The sequence below is a fragment of the Sparus aurata genome, chromosome 6, assembly GCF_900880675.1.
Source record: "Sparus aurata chromosome 6, fSpaAur1.1, whole genome shotgun sequence".
Lineage (NCBI taxonomy): Eukaryota > Metazoa > Chordata > Actinopteri > Spariformes > Sparidae > Sparus > Sparus aurata.
Genome location: NC_044192.1, coordinates 25,688,995 through 25,709,339, shown reverse-complemented (window position 1 = coordinate 25,709,339; position 20,345 = coordinate 25,688,995). Strand labels below are relative to the sequence as shown.

General features: G+C 41.1%; 3 protein-coding genes across 5 annotated transcripts in view; all 3 read right to left on the bottom strand.

The window, feature by feature from the left end:
- Positions 1–8,949, bottom strand: part of chchd6b (coiled-coil-helix-coiled-coil-helix domain containing 6b) — a 56,743-nt gene extending 47,794 nt beyond the window's left edge. For all 3 annotated transcript variants that reach the window (XM_030420922.1, XM_030420923.1, XM_030420924.1), the window contains exons 1-4: positions 8,603–8,949; positions 7,733–7,832; positions 7,215–7,269; positions 5,741–5,897 (exon numbers count right to left, since the gene is read on the bottom strand). In XM_030420922.1, the coding sequence (XP_030276782.1) occupies positions 5,741–5,897; positions 7,215–7,269; positions 7,733–7,832; positions 8,603–8,686 (396 nt within the window). In that variant the 5' untranslated portion in view covers positions 8,687–8,949. The remainder of the gene's footprint in view (positions 1–5,740; positions 5,898–7,214; positions 7,270–7,732; positions 7,833–8,602) is intronic.
- A 187-nt stretch (positions 8,950–9,136) lies between these two features.
- Positions 9,137–15,664, bottom strand: tpra1 (transmembrane protein, adipocyte asscociated 1). The gene is made up of 11 exons (XM_030420921.1): positions 15,469–15,664; positions 14,415–14,598; positions 14,169–14,301; positions 13,482–13,568; positions 12,731–12,803; positions 12,455–12,534; positions 12,247–12,357; positions 12,089–12,149; positions 11,784–11,886; positions 11,263–11,343; positions 9,137–11,163 (listed from the first exon to the last, which is right to left on the bottom strand). The coding sequence occupies exons 2-11, from the start codon at positions 14,585–14,587 to the stop codon at positions 10,893–10,895; spliced, it is 1,173 nt and encodes a 390-aa protein (XP_030276781.1). The 5' UTR covers positions 14,588–14,598; positions 15,469–15,664; the 3' UTR covers positions 9,137–10,892.
- A 150-nt stretch (positions 15,665–15,814) lies between these two features.
- Positions 15,815–19,768, bottom strand: trim107 (tripartite motif containing 107). Its single transcript, XM_030420919.1, has 2 exons — positions 19,612–19,768; positions 15,815–18,309 (listed from the first exon to the last, which is right to left on the bottom strand). Exon 2 carries the CDS (start codon positions 18,296–18,298, stop codon positions 16,859–16,861), a length of 1,440 nt encoding a protein of 479 aa, XP_030276779.1. The 5' UTR covers positions 18,299–18,309; positions 19,612–19,768; the 3' UTR covers positions 15,815–16,858.
- Between the last annotated feature and the right edge of the window lie 577 nt (positions 19,769–20,345).

The following is a 20,345-nucleotide window of genomic DNA, read 5'->3' as shown; positions in this document are numbered from 1 at the left end:
ACCGGATGATGAATTCGCTGCTGTGCTATTTATATTGCTTTATAATCTGCTCGACAATGACGTGCAATCATCTGCCGGGAAACAATGGTGTCATTGTTTTTATTTTAGGTATATGGTGTCATCTTTGGTCAAGGGTTAAAAAATAAAATCCATCCGGGGATTATTTTGGGATTGGCTGAATACAGCTCAACCAACATGTCCATCTGGTGCTAGAAAGCAGACAGTCAAGGCAGCTGAAGAGATATGAATTGACAGATTGATGTAACCACAGGCGGCTAGTTCAGTAGGCAGGGGTGAGATGGTGGATAGTAGCATTGCATTTGCCTTCAAATCAAATTTTTTTGTGTTAAAGTCTTTAAACATAACACAGATTAAATAATATCCAGGCATATAAAAAAGTATATACAATAATGGAGATATACAAGACATCCAATTGAAAAAACATAATGTTTAAAGAAATCAATAACCGTAAAGGAATTAGCTTTAACAACAGTGTACCGATTTATTGCAGAGAATTATATTCTTTGATCACAGACAAATGTCTTTAAGACTTAGACAGCAGGGGGGCCTGCTGGTTAGCGAGAACATCTTGCAGCTGAAAGGCTGCATATTCAGTGCAAAACACATTTTCCACCCTTGTCAAGTGTCATTTACTGGTGCTTCTACACAGCAGCGGGGGCAATGCCGTGAACATGTGTGGCATCATCCGCTGTGGTGGTGGTCAATGGTGGGAGTGTTTATCAGCTCAGGTCTGACTTTAATGAATGTTGGGCTTTTCACCCTGGTTTTCATCATCTTTCTTTTGGACAGTGTCAAATGTTACACTCTGAGTCATCATTCACACACGCACACGCATGCACACACTCACACTGAGAATAAGGACTGAGGGGTTGAGGAGAGAAAGATAAAATGATGATAGACAGAGGAGGAATACATGCTGCGAGAACATGTTGGTCAGGAGCACATGCTGCTGTGCAGAGCACACATCGATCCTGCTTTATATCCCCTTGCTTGCCAAACATGCTTCAACAATGCCATCTAGTGACTAGTCAAAGGGTTGCATCCTGTTTCCTCATCACACGTACAATACGCAGTCACAGGTAACATGTGGTGACATGTCTGACTACACCCCAAGAAATTAAAACACATCAACAAATGAAAGGATAAAAATTAAGTAACATACATGGTTTGGAACAATTTCCTGATTTGCTGTTTAACTGCCTTCACAACAATCTGGCTCAGTTGCTAAAGGAAAGAGGCGGTGTGAGAAAATAGGGACATCACGACTGACCAAATAAGTGCAACACGTCTTATCACACATTTCAGCTTGATCTGTCAAAGATATCGTTTTTTAATTAAAGGATGTTATTTTTTTATTTTTACATAAAGTCTGTCACAGCCTGCAGTTTATGCCTTCATTACAATCATCTATCTATCTATCTATCTATCTATCTATCTATCTATCTATCTATCTATCTATCTATCTATCTATCTATCTATCTTTTTCCTCAATCATGGGAAAAATATGGTAGACTTAAGTGAAAGTGTCAACCTGATCCCATTGTTTAAAAATGTGTAACTTTAATGATTTCCAGGAGTCAAGGAGATATACCTCCTGGGTTTTAACAGAAGAGCAGGGAGCAAGGTGGCATGACACATGAAGAGTGACTTATTTTCATCCCTGAAATTGATATGAAAATGGCCTGCAGGGCTAAAAAAACTTTCGGATTGAGTAGAATAGAAAACAGATGAGGGAAATTAAGGAAAATTTAGATGATTCAGAATATATGAATATAACAATAAAACATGCACATCTTCTGCACTACACGCACTTTGAATAAGAATTGTTAAAACATTTTAGTACGTGAAGGACTGTAAACCCTCAGAATGCTGTGTGAATTACTGCTACAATGATCTGAATTAAAACTTCAGCCTGTAATGTTGTTGTCCATGCTGACAGCAGAAAGCTAGATGTTAATGCATAAGACTAAAAGCAAATGAACTGACAGGTCAAAAACAATCACTTGCGACCTTTTAACAGCTAGTAAAGTCTATTCTTCACACCAAACTGGGAAGCCTCTGAAGTTCAATAGCTTAAAGCAAATGCTTGTTATAATCTGTGTGTGTGTGTGTGTGTGTGTGTGTGTGTGAGTTGCTCAGCACTGACTTCCTGTGCATACTAATAGCATTTATTTGTGGCACGAATTACACCTCTGAGGCAGAGAGAATAGTCGGGGGAAGAAAACAAAGACAGAAGGTGCTAATGAAAGAAAGAAGGGTAGAAGACACTAGGTGTTAATGTAACTTATCAGCTCTTCTGTGTCTTCAATCAAGGTGTAACTTTTTAGGTCTGAATGTCGTCCCAGAACAAGGTAGGATGACATGCTGAAAAAGTCAAGAGGGATATGCTTTTTTGGGTGCACTGTTGTAGGTGGGGACACATCATAGACCCATCATAAAAAATGACTGGGAAATGTCGAGTGGAAGTTGCAGTTGAAACGAAAAACTTTAACACAATACTGTGGAGCACGCAGGCTGCCACATTTCCTGGTGTGTGTTTAAAATCAGCTGCACGAATTTAATTACAAATGGGGAGTGAAGGTGAATGGATAGTCTGAAACTGTTAGTCACAGCCAGTGTTCTGCACTTGATCCTGATTTCAGTGACACGTTTTCCTCTCTGAAACCACCGCATTTCTCTCCATCAATTATACTGTCAATACAGAGCCGACTGGTGCAAGTTAGTAATGAAAACAGACATTGCTGTGACTTAGAATGAGAGGAATGTGGGTGGCTGTACACACCTTTCAAGTTGGTTTGCGATATGGCAATAAACACAAAGAAGAAGATCGATGTTGTCGTGCTTATGATGTCACATTTCAAAAAGCTTAAAAATACAATATTCAAATGTGATTGAACCTTGCAAACAGATATCCGTTCACAACACTGCAAACACACACATACACACCTTGCTCTGATGTAAATCATATCAGAGCCTAGTTAATGCAAAGGTATGCACACACATAGATACATGCAGACACAGACATTATATACACATATATATTTACACACACATATATACACATACACACACATACACACACAAACAAATATACAAATATATATATATATACACACAAACATTATATATATGTATATATGTGTATGTATGTATGTATATATATATATACATATATATATGTATATATATATATATACATATATATATGTGTTTGTGTGTGTGTGTGTGTATATGTGTGTATATATATATATATATATATGTTATGTATGTGTGTGTATATACATACATACATATATACATACACACAAATAGTCACCTAAAAATAGGTGGTGGAGGTGGGCACAGAGACAGGAGTAAATGGCTAATGTGAGTGTTTGTGACAGGCAGCCTGAGGCAGTGTGGGGAGCAGCTCACTTCTCTGACAGGTGTTGCCTCCACACCTCCCTCACCTCCTCCTCACCCCAACACTTACACATAGTCTACCTGCTGAGGAGCCAGGAGTGCATGTGGAGAAATAGAAAGAGGTGGTGGAGGGGGTGCTCGCTATATATGTGTTAGTGTGTGAATGTATGTCTCTGTGTGTCTTCTCCTCTGGGAAAAAGGCAGCTTCAAAACTACTTAAAGCAGAGCGTTTTAAGGTGGAATGGGGAGAGAGAGACGGGTTGAGAGACGTTTTCTTTAAGCTTCCAGCTGTGTTGTTGCCTAGGGATGCAAGGTCGATGGGAAATGCAAAGAAGAAAGTGAAGCCCACCTGCTAAGCAGTGATTTCATAGTGGCGGCGTTCTTGTCTTCCAGGTACTTTCAATCACCTTAAAAGCTGAAGCAATGCAATAGAAAATATAAAAAACAAGCACATCTTTCTTTTTAATCTTAGGAGTGAATTATGTCATAGTTTTGGGGAGTTTGTTAAGTATGCGTCACATTTTTGACAGCAGAGAAATCAAGCTGGGAACAATGAATGTGTTAGACAGTTAGGCAGATAAAAGTGAGAGTAAGAGGTGGGACCAAAATAGAAGGAGAGGTGAGAAAGAGGGAAGGGTGAAAAAGAGAGGCAGTGGGGGAGTGCCGTCTAGGTTTCTCCCATACAATCCACTTCAATCCTATCAACAACTAAAAGGAGCAAAAACCTCCCACTTCTTTCATCTTAAAAGACAAGCGAGATTCTGCTTTACACATAGACCCAGCACAAATCCAAGCTTCCTCTCAATTGTACCTGCACACACACACACACACACACACACACACACACACACACACACACACACACACACACATAAGAAACCTCTAATCTAAGCGTTGACAAAAAAATGCTCAAACCTGTCAAACACACCCATAACCAATGACAGAGTTGGGTCAATACTTATTTTCTACACACACTCACGCACGCACGCAGAAAAGCTGTATTGACTTGTCCTGTCAGAAAAGGTAGAAAACAAAGCTGCGAGGTAAGGGTGTTCGGTTTCACATTGCAATGCAACATCATTAAATGATTGGAGCCCATATCAGTGTAAGCCAAGCCAGCAGGTTCATTCAGTATTCATTACAGCTGGCTGGAAACCAGAAAAGACACTGCAAGACAAATCAATTGGAGAGGACAGAGAGAGAGGGAGAAAGGGCTTTATGAAATGCAGTATTTGAGAGAGAAGCAGGTGAAAAAAACACCAGGAAGGGGCACAAATTAATGATTGGCAATAGATCACTACTAATCAATATAAACGTACGTAATGTCAGAAGCAGCCCCTCAAAGGTCAACACACACACCTACTTGTTAAACATACAAATATCTCTGGAAACCACCTCTCTTTACCTCCAACACACTACGCGTTTACTCATTAGCATTCTGAATTTGACAGAAGTATGTGTCATTGTCAACAAGCAGAGCTGTCACACAATAATCTGAGCAATCACTATATCGAACAGCTGAAACTAATTCTAAGATTCTTTTCAACATGGTATTTTAAAGCCAGGCTAATGCTGAAAAGGCAGGGGTCATTCAGAGGAAGTCAATGCATGTAAAACATGTGACTTCGATGGAAATAGGTGTTTATACTTCAGTGTTACAAACAACTAAACATAGTTTGTATTAGAGAAACCAGGTTTGTAGATGTACATCCCAAAAATGCACCAGCACTGCAGCCAAGAGGTGCCATTCAAAGTCTGAACAGTAGAGGGTGCTGTTGACTAATACAAAAGGCTTCAAAGGAAAAAGTCATATATAAAAATATGTATATAATATCCTTAATGAAGTCTAATGATGATTTTAGACACTAACTAAGTCACATTCCAAAAAATGTCTTTGTGCTGATGCAAAGCTTTTGCCAATAGATGTAGCATGTAACTTACGAAGACAGCTTTAGTGAAATTAGCCAGGACAAGAAGTTGTAGACTAAAGGTGTGCATTTTTGAAATAGAAAAAGTGCAAAGGGATGAATAACTTTGTCCCATGCTGCATTTAAGAGCACAATTACAAAACATAGGAAAGGAAAGCACAAAAGAAAATAGTAGTAGTTGATTTGAATAATTTGATTTAGCAAATGCTTGATGAATTCCTTGTTTAAGGTACAGTACATGGTTACATGGTAACATATTCTGTGTAACACAACTGGCCTGCTATATGGATAGAGTGTAAATTCAGTGAAGTGCAGCTCATTAGACCCAGTCAGACTTAATGTAGAGCAAAGCTCAGACTCCTGGTATGGATCCAAAATCCAGCACTCACCAGTATCTTTGCCTTTTCATGCTCTTCATGCACCTTCCCTTTCTCAATGATGAGGGCAGGGGTCAGATCATCCAGGCCCGTGGTTCCAGCTGACTCTCTCTCCCTCTTGGCCAGCTGGGCCAGCTGCTCCTGCACCAGGGCCTGCTGACGCTCAAAGCTAAATTAGGAGAAGATAGAAGTTGTTTTAACCTTTAATGTTTATTTAACCAGTGAAAGTCCGCTATACATACACGTTCCTGTTCACATGATGATAGCAATAACAATACGTCTCATTCATGTATTGTTGTATGTAATCTAACGACATAAAAATTGAATCAGGTTAGTATATCGTTAACCTGAACTAGTGTAACATTAAAGTGGAACTCTCGCCAAATAGCAACCTAGGCTTTATTTGTGAATGTATGTGAGTCAAACCTTCATGTAAAAGCATAATTACAACGAAAGAGGCACTTTTAAGATTTACCGTAGTTTCGTTTTCGGGCAAGCTAATTTTCAATGGAATGTGGGGGCACTTTTACGCTAGCATCAAAATCGCTATTTTTAAAACACTAAGAAGTCATGGCAGACCAAAAGTGTCAATCCCCGAGTGCGACCTAACAGGAAGGCTTGAGGAGCGGTCCACCATGTTCTCAATGCTGGTGTTCATGTTTAGAGACCCTGGTGATACTACGAGCAAAGTTTCATGTTGTGTCAAGCCTTCTTAGTGTTTTAAAAATAGCAGTTTTGATGCCAGCATACCAGTGCCCCCGCACTCCATTGTAAATATGCTTGCCCGAAACAAAAGAAACTACGGTAAATCTCAAAAGTGCCTCTTTCGTCGTAATTATGCTTTTACATGAAGATTTGACACATATACATTCACAAAACAAACCTCGGTCACTTGACTTTCTGTTTATCATATGAACCAAATCAATAAGAACCTATTACATTACAGACGTTTAGCACTACTAACATTTATAATATCATAAAACATGTTGCACTGTCTGACAGCAAAGAAACAGCATTACAGTGTGAGCAGGTGAGAATTATTGGACTTGCCAACATGTAAATGTATAGAGGCTCAGGATAGTATACAAGCATTCCAGCAGCATGACAACATGCCTGTTCTACAGACAGAGTAAATCACTACAGGCAGTGTTGACAGGTCACTCAACATGTATGTGTTCTCCATAAACACTGCACATTGGCCTCAAGTGGCTGCTATTTTACACCTCTGTCACCTCCACTGGATGTTAGCTGCCTGTGTCAACACAGAAGGCTCAACTTAAATATACGAATATATACGTCAGGATCAAATGTCCAGTACAATCTAAAGCTTAAGCTATTACTGAAATTTTAACGAGGAGTCAAATTCCAAGTGAGCCAATTCTAATGCATCATGACACATTAAATTCAAAGTTATAGCAGGTCTTTAACCAAATACGGGTGCATAACAACAGAAAGGGACAGTGACCCTGATGGTAAGAGCACTTACTTTTTGCGGATTTCTTCCTGTATTTCTGAAGTGGAGGGTCCTGTTGGCTTTGGACCTGAAAATAAAATGTTATAAATATCAATACTATTAGCAAGTACAATAAGGATCAGTTTGCAGAACACATTAGCAAGAGCAACAAATGGTTATTGGTACATAAAGGTTTAACGTCTCACCAATCACATTACCTGGAGGTGTAAAATCTACAAATAGGTCTCTCTTACAAACCACTGCCTCTCATGTTGACCCAATTATCAAGTAACAGCTAAATATAACTTAAATGACATTTATATTTGAGATGTGTAGACATTTTAATGAATTTGAGCACATGAATAAGACACCTTGTTCACTATACTATATCCTTTTTAGAATGAGTCTATAATAAATCTGAAAAAGTCACACAGCTGTAGAACTGACCTTTATCCTGATACAGTTCTCATCAGTCACTGTATGTTCACTGACACAGTGGCCCTCCCAGTGGGACCCGTGTGAGAGAGGAAATGCTTCTGACTGGGACTTACTTGATGTTGGTTTGTGACTGTCTGATGGAGGTGGTGAAGGTGGCTTGGCGCTGTCAGACCCCTCAGAGTCCCTCATCCGCCGGAGCACATCCTCTGAAAGCTGGATCGTAAAGTGAGAGTAAATAAATTAACACAGTTTGGGTTTACTTAGCATAAACACACACACACACAACCTGGGTGAGCACACAAGGCAGTCCTGTGTATTGGAAAACAGCAGATTAAAAGGCTCACTGGTTAAAGGGGCCATCAAGCAGCCTGCTGAAGTGCCATTGAGCAAGTCAGAAGCAGCCTGACCTCATCATGACCTAGCTGGCTGTATAGTAAAAGCAGCCTAGCTGTGTGTGCCTGTATGAACTAGCTAACACAAGCACAGTTCATGCCTTCTGCTGTGACAAATTGCAGATTGTGAAAGTGAAACCATCTATGCTTCGTAACGTTTACGTCACTGAACCGTTACATTTACAGACTAACGTTACAGTAATATTAATTAAGCTAATGTTAATGATTACCCTTGACTGTGGCTCAGACGTCACGCTGAGGAAACTTAGCGAGCATGTCATCGCTGCGCTGCGTTATAGCCGTCTGAAATATCCTCTTTATTGGCAGTTAATAACTGGCTCCATGTCGTTATTCATCTTGCTTTTGTGAGCTTAGGCTACTCAGAGAAAGTAACCCTAACTTGGCACAACAGGAGAAGAGAGGGGGTCATTTGAGGACACGGGACCTGCCAGGCTCTGAGCGCGCCCCACCGGAATGGCCCACCACCTGAACGTTATTAGCTTTAAGCTAGTCGTTGTTCCTGTCTAATAACAAAAGTCAAGCTTTGGCTCTGAATTGTTCAACATAAGACGTAAGCTGCTTTATATCTACCTTCACTCCTTCTATTACAGTGACCTTCTCGTCTTCGTCCAGTCCGAATGACACTTTCCTAGTCGTGCTGCTGTTACCTCCCATTCTTAACCGGCTGTCTTGTTATAAATAATAGTAGAAACCCTGTCTGGAGTCCGGACAGGGGGACATTAATGAGAGAGTCGCCGCCACAGCGACCAGTGGCTAAAACACTTCAATAAAGGTCATTCTGGCGCTGCAGTGTCCTCACAGCTCATTCGTTGGATGAAATAATCCAGACCCAATGGCTCGTGGTCGTGTATTTGATAGCGACTATGGGCTGATGGGAATTGTAGTTCCAACCATCCGACGTGAGGTCTGGTTTGTGAAGCACACAAGGAAGCAGGAGGAGGGACAGACAAGCGCGTCATCAACACATTAGGACATGTGGGTGAAATATGTAGAAAAGTCTCTTTCCCACGGTGTAGTTACATCAAGACACCTCACAGGGGAGTCCTCCCATGGCTTCATGTACTGTGTGGCGTCCATGCCCTTCCCCCCCAAACACACAGGTGACAAGAGTCCATGGTTTATTCTGCAAATCATGGAATGTTCATTACATTGCATTAATATGGGCTGAATATTTTACAATCAATGCACTTAAATAAAAAGGCAATTTACAGAGAATTTGCAGAATGATTTCAACATCAAACATCTTGTGTATCGAGAGTGGACTTCTATTCCCCAGCGATGTACCTCGGGAATTTCCGTCATACAGCAAACTGATTTTCCCGATCACTATTCTAACGCCAAGTAATACAGCAGTGATCACCGCTGGAATATAATATATTTCAAGAATCAGGCAAATACTGCAACTTCTTGGAAATACACAACTTTCTTTTTTTTTTTTACTCTTGAAGCTTTAAAATGATGAAAAAATAAATGTAATTCTGTATATTTTGTGTACAGATTACCACTATTGGTGAATACTGCTATCTTAAATACAGTAATCCGTTCATACCAAGCATATAGCAGTTTCAGGGGAAGCGATGCGAGGCGGTTTAAAAACACTAAATTGTAGTAATATCAGGAGGTAAGACAAGAACAAAGGATCAAATAATTCAAACCCAACACTGATCAGAATGGATAATTCGCTCTGCCATAGTCCAGCAGTCTTAAAAACACCCATAACTGTGCCTCTTTTGTTCGGCAGGAATTTAAAGTGAATATCTTTTTTTATGAAGCTGCATCTGCAACTCTGATGACAGGGTGGGTTGACTCAGCAAGCGGAGCTGAATTAGATACACTGATATGATATGAGGGCATTTGGAATACACAAAGAAGTTTTCAGCACATTTGTTGTTCCAATCACGTACGTAACAACACATCCTTAAAGACTATGAAGCTAACAAATGTGCTTTCAGTAGCAGGAATGATTAATCAGGTATAAGAAATTAAAGCAAAAGCACAAAATACATTTAAAAAAAAGGAGGCATTAGCGTCCGAAACGCAATTTGTAGATTTGTTCTTGCATCTACCAAATGGTTATGTCATCTTTAACATGAAAGCAATGCCTGTATTTAGGAGTTACTGATTTCTTTATCATATTGCAGTGACACACATCAAGCTAACACCTTACACTTCTTCACAGGGGGGACAGCACCTATTTCAGAGGACAAAGTACACCTATCGAAATGAAATAGCACTAGTCCCTCGCTTGTGTCGAGAGGCACGGTGATTAGGTAAAAAAAGAAGGATTAGCCGGTTGCGTCACAAATCTAATACAAGGCAGCAGATAACAAAATCAGCCGAGATGCTGTTACCCAAAGCTCTTAGTGGGAATGTATGAAGATGTTGTCTTCAGAAGAATGTTGGATTTTTAGAGATGTGAATTTGTAAAACGGGGTTAAAACGTCATCATCATTGAGGATTTAGCAGCTGATGCATGATGCTGGAATGACAGAAAAATGTGCGGAGAGAGATCGGCACGCTCTCAAATTTAAGAGCAAGGAGAATCAATACAGAGTCTGTCGGGGCCACAATGAGGGAAAGCACTCATAGTGTTGGAGCTACAGCAGCAGTGCACTCTGGCAACAGTGTTACAAAAGCGGGTTGCTAAATTCACAGTTCTCCAGATAATAGGCTAGCAAAGGTCCATCCTTAAGTGTCCATTTGTTAACTTATTCTGGCATCAAAGCAAGAACAAGGTTACATTTTCTTAGCGTCCAGCTAGTTTGTACCGCTTCTCTTCCTCTCTGATCGCCACCCTGCCCAACACCCTAAACACGTACAACATTTAAGTCCAGCCGTATGACTATCTCTCTTCTTCCGTTCACACGTTGATAGGTCTCCAGCGGTCTGCTTCGATGCTGTTGATGCTGCTGGACCCATAGGGTCCGGATGCAACGTCGTCCAGGTGTGCTCCAACCATTCGAGAGCTGCCGGGACCGGTGCCATCGATCTGGGTGGAGGAGTAGTACAGGCCCTGGTCGGTCATCTCCTTACGGCCAATGGTTGTAGCGACAGTTGGTGGGAGGTGGACGTCGCTTTCATCGGGCTCGTCCACCTGTGACTTGTAGGAGAACAGGATCTTGGGCTCTGAACTGTAGGAAAGAAGAACACAGTGAAACAAAGGAAGAAACGTAGTCAACTGTCCTAATCACAACTACTTTGTTATATTTGAAATAATTATTTAAACAAACCCAAAGAAGCCCTTGAGGAATGTGACATAAATGAGCGGGGCAAAGGCGGAGAAGTACAGGAAGGTGGTGACGTCCACACAGCTGTTTCAGGGATGACAAAATAAAGCAACGATTTGGTATGTGTAAACAGTCCAATTAAAAAGTTCTGGGACACATGGATATCATCGGTATCAGAAGAGACAGACGGCACAGTCATAAGGTTTATACCAAAAGAACAACATCTGTTATGTTCTCATCCTCTTGCCTAAACTCCAATGAACTTAACAGGACCCACCAAAACAGTGAGTCATCCCCCTTGTTGCAACCCAGCCAACAAATTCAATTACAACCAGATTTTTAAAAATGGCTACCCAGCTCTACACACAGGACATTATCTTTAGGAGCTGGTGCTGCAAAACTGCAATGGTTTATAGCCAAAGATGCTCTGAGGCCAACAAATCCACACATCTTATTTTTTAATCTGTCTTCCTGACACACTCATAAAAGTTGAATTTATTAATACTCAACAGGATTATACCAACCAGAGTCCTTCTATGACGCCAGCACATAGCAGAGCGCTGCCCAGGCCCTGGACAAGGTTCAGCAGAGACAGGATGGCAGCATACACATAGAAACTCCTCTTAGCTGGACAAGGGAAATAAACAAAGATTAATGGACAACAGAGGATAAATGTTTAAGCTAATGGCATCATGCACTGGTAATAAGCACATTACTAAGTGCAAACACATCCTCAAGGATATAAAATTATCCAGTCATGATAATAACAGGATAAATAACAAATCTTTTAACCTCTCAAGTCATATTTTTGATCTTTGCCGTTACTCACATGGAAGAGATATCCTCTCCCTCACTGGAGTTTTAGGCAAAATCACAATCAAAGAGTACACCTGCATAAAGAAAACAAAAAAAACAACCTTAATTATCAGGAATTTGTCAAGCATGAGTTTTATTTCTCCTGCTGCTTCATGGTAACAAACTACTGACCAGGAAGAAGAAGCAGGAGCTGGCCAACCAGAAGTGCCGTCCTCCGTGACCGTAGATGTTGAAGTCCTCAGCAGACAGGTGGCTGTCTGGATACAGGATCTCTAGTGTGCCCTGAAACAATGTCACGATTATTTTAAATGCATGCACGGTAACAACTTAACAAAAATGTTCTGCTGTGCGATGCTAAGTGTTTTTAAAAAAGTTTTACCTGTGTGATAGAGTAGCCCAGAGCCAGCACAGCAGTAATAGCCAGCACACGCTTTATACTGGACTTGCTCTCCAAGTGGCCTGATGGATGAATAGAGAAAGAGGCTTAACAGAAACAAAAGCCGTACAGTTACATTCATAATTAGATTCAGGGCTGAAAAGGATAATCATAAATGGAGCATCTGGAACAGACGTGTCATGTGAAAAGAGACAGAAAAACAGAACACTGGTTCACATATACAGTAAACGATAACTGAAACCAGTGGAGCAAACTAACCAAAAGCCAGTCCCAGGATGATGACGCTGAGCTCAATAGCCAGCAGGAAGAACCGGGTGATTTCCCAGAGCACCTAAAGAGACAACAAACATCATGAGCTACTGTGACAGAGTGGATTGGCTGTGTTGTAACACATAGCGACTCAGAACATAGGAAAAACTTTACAGGTCAGGTCACATTCCAATGCGTTGTATAATCATTTGGATTTGGGGTTTTTTTTCCCTTCAACACTGCAGCCATGACAGTGTGCAACGGGAACAGTGGGTGCATCACTGCTAACTCCATAGGGATCTGTCTGGTATGTGAGGAATGTCAGCCATGCCTTTTTCTTTTAGACATGAAAGCACAACAAAGTCATGCTGAAGCTCATAACAGCCGTTCTGGATATTTAATAAAAGAGACTTCAGTGACAGGATATGGCGATCGCTACTTCAGTAGAGTGATCTTTTTGTTTTTCTCATTGACCTCTCAGGGCTTCCCTAATTTGCTTAAGGTTAAATCAGTAACTTTGATGTCTGGTATATTTGACTGCTTGAGACTTTGAGATGATTCTTTTAAAAGATCATAATTGATAACACAGATACGGTATAAAACATTCCAGAAAACATTAATCACTTGTTAGTCTGCCAGTTTAAATAATGTGTTTTACATTTTGGTAGTGTTTTCATCACAGATCAAGCGTTGAATTTACTTGAGTTACTGTCCTCTAGTGTTCAAAAAATGTTACACATGCTTTTAAAAACGTCCTTACTTTGTCTATGATGGTGGCAGCACTCGACGCACTGACAGTCATGGACACAACGGCCCGGGTAATCCCAACTGCTGCCACAACAAACACCTGAGAAACACAGTCAAAATCATGTTTGACCATATAAAGTAGTCTTCTGTACACAATAAAAACAGGTCCAGGACAGCATAGCTGATAACAACAATGCGAAAAACTGAGCCAAGATTAGTTCTTCTCTAGAGTCTTTGTTGTCAGGTAACAAGACAGACAGAGTACATTTTGGAAACAGAGATTAAGCATCTCTATCCAAGAAGGAACAGATTATTAAGAAGAACAATAAACAAATGAAATGAACTCAGCTGCAAGACTGGCAAGGTCGTTTGTGTTTGCTGTCTGGCAAAAGTAAAAGCTAACAACAAGGTGAAATTTCCCTTCAGTTTTAGGGGGATCAATACAACAGTGAAATCTCCTTTTTTTTGTTTTGTTTGAGTTCAAAGACTGGTCAGAATGACCACAAGATTAATCTTAAATCATGGGCTTAGACACGGTGTATCACAATGTCAAGCTTTAGAAAATATATTTGAATGCTGTATGTAGGTTAACGAACAGGAATGCTACAAACACAGTTTTGTTGTGTTCTTTTATACAATGGGAATGGGGTGTCTATTTTATTCTATTCTATTCTATGTGTTTCTGTAGTTTGTGACCTACCAGCAAGTAAAAGGTGACAAAGATGGGGCTAGAGGTGAGTCGAATCTTCGCCCTGGCTGAGGGCAGCTTCCACATCAGGAATACGAAGAAGGCCACATTAGGCACAAGCAGCAAAATGTCCCAGAAGCGCACCCTGACACAGAGAAATTAATGTGAACATTCTAAAACATGCTATTGTGTTACTTTGTGAAGTCTTGAAGAAATTTATTTAAAACGGTTTCAAATCTACAACATGCCACCACATACCTGGAGTCTCCAACGTCCTCGTACAGAACCTGTAGACATTTGTGAGGCTTGGTGATGTTGGATTCAGTGTCTGGTTGCCAGGTTGGGAATGCAGATGTGTTCTCCAACGGTGACGGTGAAACACTGCCATTGTACTGAGCAAACCTAACCACAGCAGTCACTGTGGCTAGCATGGTGTCGGACCCTGAGGCAAGAAAAGCACATTATGTCAGGTAGTGACTGAAAGTGATTACTCACATCAGCCAAGGAAGACATGTGACTTCTCATTCTATTGGTTTCCTCTTTTTAAATGAGATTAATGTTCAACTGACAGGTCATATGAGCAAAACAAAACCTACAGACAGCGGGACAGTGGTTCGAAACCGGAGGATGTGTTCAGCTGCTGGGTCACTGTACCATACAGACACCTGCCACAGCTTTCCCCACTTGGAGATAAACATTAACTTGTTACGTAACGAGGCTGGCTGGTATAGCAGCCAGGTGCAGGCTAGCGTTTAATTTACAGTTAAACGTTAACGTTGGGTAAAACTACTCTGATCCCGTTGGCATTGACTCACGCCTACTCAACAGTTGGCAAAATGTCAAGACACTGAGCCTAACTTGGTTAGAGTAAACAAAATAAGGGAAAAGGGGCTCGTATAAACTCAAGACCACCCTTGCCAGAGTGTGTTAACGATAATAATGAGCAGCTAATCCTGTTAAGCTAGTTGTCTTCATGTACGACTTCTTAGTTTGGTTAATAACGATACTTCCAGTTAGCGTTAAAGGGGAATTTCGGACGTTAGCTAACGCTGCTAATTACACTTTGCTAGCTGCGGACGGAGGGTGCGTTCTCTGTAAATCAAGACGATTTTCTCAGAGCTTCCGTTATATTCAGATACACTAACGCCGACGATGCTAACGGGGTAAAACGCTATAGCGTGCTAATTAACATACCACTGCTTATCAGCTTACTGGCTCATGTTAGCATCAAAACAAACGTGATACTGGTGCAAGTGCCGACTCAACGTAACGACAGCTTCAGCTGGTAAATATAACGTTACAAATATCTTACCGATTCAGTTGACTCAGATTCAAGGGTATGACTGCTGCAAAGAGATTTAGAAATAATGCGGCTCGAGGACAAGCTTCACACGCTGTAATCGATCAATAAATTGATCGCCGATACGGGACATGACTGTTCTTGGTAGTTTCGTTGACAAATTTTCCCAGTGAGGTCAGCTGACACTCTCACCAAACAAGCGACCCAAGTCTCGCGAGATGACTGCTAGGCATGTGTTTTTTTTTCTAAGCCTCTTAAAGCGGCAGGCTGTGACGTAAAATACACATTACAAATGAGTGACATCTCCTAAAGTGTAATAATATGAAAATAAAGACGATATATTATGAGGCTTGGGATATATGTATATAATTCTGTAAGGATTTTATTGGTCAGTTGGATATGGAAATACACAATAAAACACAATATTTTTCAATGCTGACATATTTTCTTTGTTTTTAACCTTTAGAGCACTATGCATCACACTGTTTATTACTCCTTCAGCAAATAACAAATAATGTTAATGACAATTTTTAATACACCATTTGAGCACTGCAATTGAGAATGCATTTTTCAACTACAGCCAGTGATATGTAGTACATAGAGCATCAAAAATGTGATGAGGAATTGTGGTCAGAATTCCTGAACTCTTTGGAACAAGTTGCCCGAGGAATGAGGAATCCAGTCTGTCTTGTTAACCATATCCCTTTAAATTCTTGAACCATACATTTCAAGTCTCAAATAGCTTTTAAAATATAACCTTACCATCATTTGCTTTTTTTTTTACTTTATTTCTACTGCTGAGAATATGCAGTTATTAAAAGGAGACCTATTATGCTTTTCAATTTTTTTCTCCTTCCTCCACTGTTCCATATGCTCTTGTGACTGAAAAGGTCTTGAAAGTTAAAAAGGTCAAATTGCATACCAGCAGAAGCTCCCCTCTCACACATAAAACACTGCTTCTGAAACACCTTGTTGTAAATTCTGTGTCTTCATGACATCACACTATGTCACAGAGTCACACATTTCTGAAATTTCTGCCTGGCAGCTAGTTTGGCATGTAAGAATTTATTTAGCACGGCTGCTCTGCTGTTGTCTGCAGTGCTGGATCAGGCATGTGTAAGGTGACCAATTCAAGGAGGCTGGGTATTCCTTGGGGGGCCTTGAAGAGACAGGAGCCAGACAGTATAAGAAAACTGATGTGTTAAAGCAGGTAAACCTTTTCTGTTGTTTACCCCAAATTAAAACAAGGGGAACCTGAAAATGAGCATAATATATCTCCTTCAGAAATGTGGATATAGTTTATGTCTTTGCCATACAGACCTCACAATGGCGGTTATTATTTTAAATCTAGGACAGGGTCTGTTCCATCTTAACTTTGGATTCCTCTTAAGTAATTCTTCAGTTATGAATAAACAGTGGCAAATGCTTTGGGGTGCCCTGACATCATCCTGTAGGCCAGGTGCACTGGTTCAGTCAGGTTAGCCTTAAATGTGTACACATGAGTCTTCCCGCTGACGGGGCTGATGCTGTAGAAGCTCAGCCTGTGGGTCTTAAAACTCAGTCTGATCTCTAGCCTGCGGGACACTGTGGTCCTCTTCAGTGGCACACTGTGGCTCTGCTCAAAGGCTGTCAGCAGGTTGTTGAACCACATCAAACACCAGGAGCTCCGGCTGCTCTCCAGGGCGGAGGGCAGCCCGCTGCGTGCTAGCTTCCCACTGTAGCACACACCTATGATCCATGGAGAGCCCTCCAGATCCACCTCCCAGCAATGATCGCCTTCAAAGAAGCTCTGGGAGCTGAGGACCTGGAAGAAGCTGGTGAACCTTTGAGGGGATGATGGGTAGGGCTGTTTGGCAGCACTGAAAGTCACAGTCTTCAAATCCTCTGAGAGGATGAGGTTAGGATGGGCTGTCTCTGGGTCAAAGGTCACCTCTGAAGGATTGAGGGTGTTTCGAAGGGAACGCTGGATATCTCCGATTCGCTCCCTCAACTCTGTGCTCATTTGTTCCAGCTTGGAACAGGCTCGCAGGGGGTTGAGTTTTGATTCAACGTAGTCTTCCACTTCTTCTACAGGCTTGGCCATTAACTCCTCGATGTGTGGTTGTAGAGTCTGAAGCTCGTCACTAAATTCAGTCTCATCATCTTCGGTCAGGAGGGACTCTGCTCTGAGCATGGCTTGCCTCAGCTGCTTCGTCACCTCAGATGCTCCACTGACTCGACTGGCCACACAGGCCTCACCTGGACCGAGCTCTTCTTCGATCAGCTGCATCACCTGTGCGCTGTAGCTCTGCGACAGATCTTTGATCTGCTCTAACAGTTTGGATGCTTTGCCTCTCAGCTGACCATTAGCGGTGCTCACCTCTAGGTCCCGGTCCTTCTCTTTTCTCAGCACACTCTCTGCCATCTCCAACTTGAGGCTCAACTCTGTGACTTGAGATGCCAGTCTGAATTTAGGCTGATCCATTTCCATCTTGCCTTTTCCTCGTTCTTGATCCAAAGCAAAGGGTTGCTCTTTGGATCCAGACCCAATCCGAAGGCCTCCCTTTCCCTGACACCCGTCATCACTCTTGATCGTTGTGTGGTCGATGTCAAGAGGGTTTGCTGTGGAGCTGACTTTCACCATTTCTTCGGTGCCACTGTACTCTGTCTGGCACTCGGGGCAGCTGTGTTGGTCCAGGCCTTCTCCCATGGTCTGAAGGCAGGCAAAGCAGTAGATGTGACCACAGGGAAGAGACACCGGCTCAGAGAAGAGCCCCAAGCAGATGGGGCAAGTCAGATCCAAAGCCAAAGCTTCCGGATGATTCTTTTTGGAAATGTTCACGTCAGTCTCGCTCTCAGACATGGTGGAAGATGCTGGAAAAACAAACAACTTGGTGTAAGACTTAAGAACTATGCATAGTTTATCATACATACATCACTTTTTCCAAAACTGCAGCTGGCCTTATCAACAAGGCTCGAGATTCCCACGGACACTGACTGTTGTTCCTCTCCTCGGTCCCACTGCATTACATTAAAAGGTACGATTTATAAGATTCTAAAAAAAAAAGAAAAATTAATGAACAAACTATTAACAGAATGTTAAGAAATAATAGTTGTAACGTAATGCCGTCTATGTTTTATGTTGCAGAGATATTAACTGATGTTAGCACGTTAAACCGTTAACCCCAACCATCCGTCCTACACTCCCCCAGTGCTCGGAGCTTCCAGTCGGGACCACCAGCTACTGACTTATTGTATATTTTTTAGTCACAATTTTTTATTGTAATGCACCAAAACAGCAATATATAGTATATGAAAACCTACCTGGCAATACATCTGAGTCTGATATAACCTTGGTGAACTATATGACTGTGCATAAAGCGTGAACTTTCTATGTAAAGAGCTGATAAATATTACTGTTTAAAGGGCATATGGAGGCAATTGACTTCAAGTATGGAGCACCTGGGCCACTATAGAAAAACTAAAAATTATACTAAAACACAAAATACAATTCGTTTAAATTGTTGGCAGTGTATTTTATTTAAGTCTTGTTTACTGTGACCCTAACCATAAATTAATTGATAATCGCCCTTAACTATATCTGTGGGGGGGGGGGGGGACTGAGGAAGTTACCAGTCCCAACATGGATGACTCAGCACAGCACAACGTAACCATATGTGTGCAGGTATTTAAGGCAAGTTATTTAAAATGTACACAAGAAAAGAATGAGGTTTCATTAAGTATCATCAGTTGTAATTGAAAAACTTGGAAGGAAATTGGCCATGAATAGTTAACAACAGGGTTTGGTTACATGAACAGCCTCTTCAACGTTTTTCTGCCTCGTCCGCTGTCAGTCACTCTGCTGAGTCGTTCGATAAGTTTCGATTTCCACCGAGCAGGATCTCCATGTGGCCACCTCCCCACAGGTCTCTTTTCTCTCTGTTCTTTTTTAATGAATCGCACTCGCATTGTTAGCCTCATTCTGCTGCAGCGACTATGTTTAATTTCAATTAACTCGACTTTACTTCCTTAAAGAACAATGAGGCAAACATTACTATCCATGCGCGATTGCGCATCACTCAATACGCACGACCGCAGCGGGTGAAGACGCTGAAATCTTCACAAACAAATAAAAGTAGACGATCGGCTGTAGACAAAAGCTTAAAAAACACCTACCTGTGACAACAGTGCTGCCCTGCGTGCAGTCTTCCCTGTTCAGGTGTCAGTCAATAAAACGCAGTGACGCAGAGATCATCGGTCAGATCCTTCTACGCCTTTCATAAACAAAACACCTTCAGTTCAACTCAGTAATCCTCTCTGAGCAGCAAGTGTCAGCCTGACTCCGTGTGAGTGTGTGTGTTTCTCAACCTTTACACACACAGGTTTACTGTTGTCAGAAATGGTATACTGGCATATTTTTTGGTTATAATAATGTTTTTCTTTTATTGCACAAATATACAAATTTTAGTACCAAAAGAGAGAGAGAAAAATATATATATATATAGATATAGATGATAGATAGATTGACACATTGACACATATATGATAGATAGATTACACATTGACAGAATATTTCACATTAAAGGAAAGAAACAGACAGTGTTGCGTTTTAAATTAATTTATATTTCTATACATTAGGTTTAAAAAGTAACAGCAAACTCATCAGCTCCAATGCAACCACACACAGCTGGATGAGGAAAGACTTGCTAAAAATAATAAATACAAGTATCATATCAGAAAGGCACAACGCCAAACTACCGTGTATTCCCCCCTAGGTCTGTTTACATGACACATCAGTCTGAGCCACCTGTGCAGTCATGTAGAGTACAAACATTTCTAAACTTGGTAGTGTCGCACCTTAAGGAAGTGTAAATGTGCATGTTGTAGTTTCACAATCATCAGATGCTCAG

Bases quoted from the DNA above. Each gene is read 5' to 3' on its own strand.
- tpra1 (XM_030420921.1), bottom strand. From the start codon at position 14,587: ATGCTAGCCACAGTGACTGCTGTGGTTAGGTTTGCTCAGTACAATGGC. The intron at 12,535-12,730 runs GTTAGTTTGCTC...TTCATCCATCAG, and splicing joins CATCCTGGGACTGGCTTTTG to GCCACTTGGAGAGCAAGTCC. The intron at 11,887-12,088 runs GTGAGTAACGGC...TCCCTTGTCCAG, and splicing joins GGAGAGGATATCTCTTCCAT to CTAAGAGGAGTTTCTATGTG.
- trim107 (XM_030420919.1), bottom strand. From the start codon at position 18,298: ATGTCTGAGAGCGAGACTGACGTGAACATTTCCAAAAAGAATCATCCG.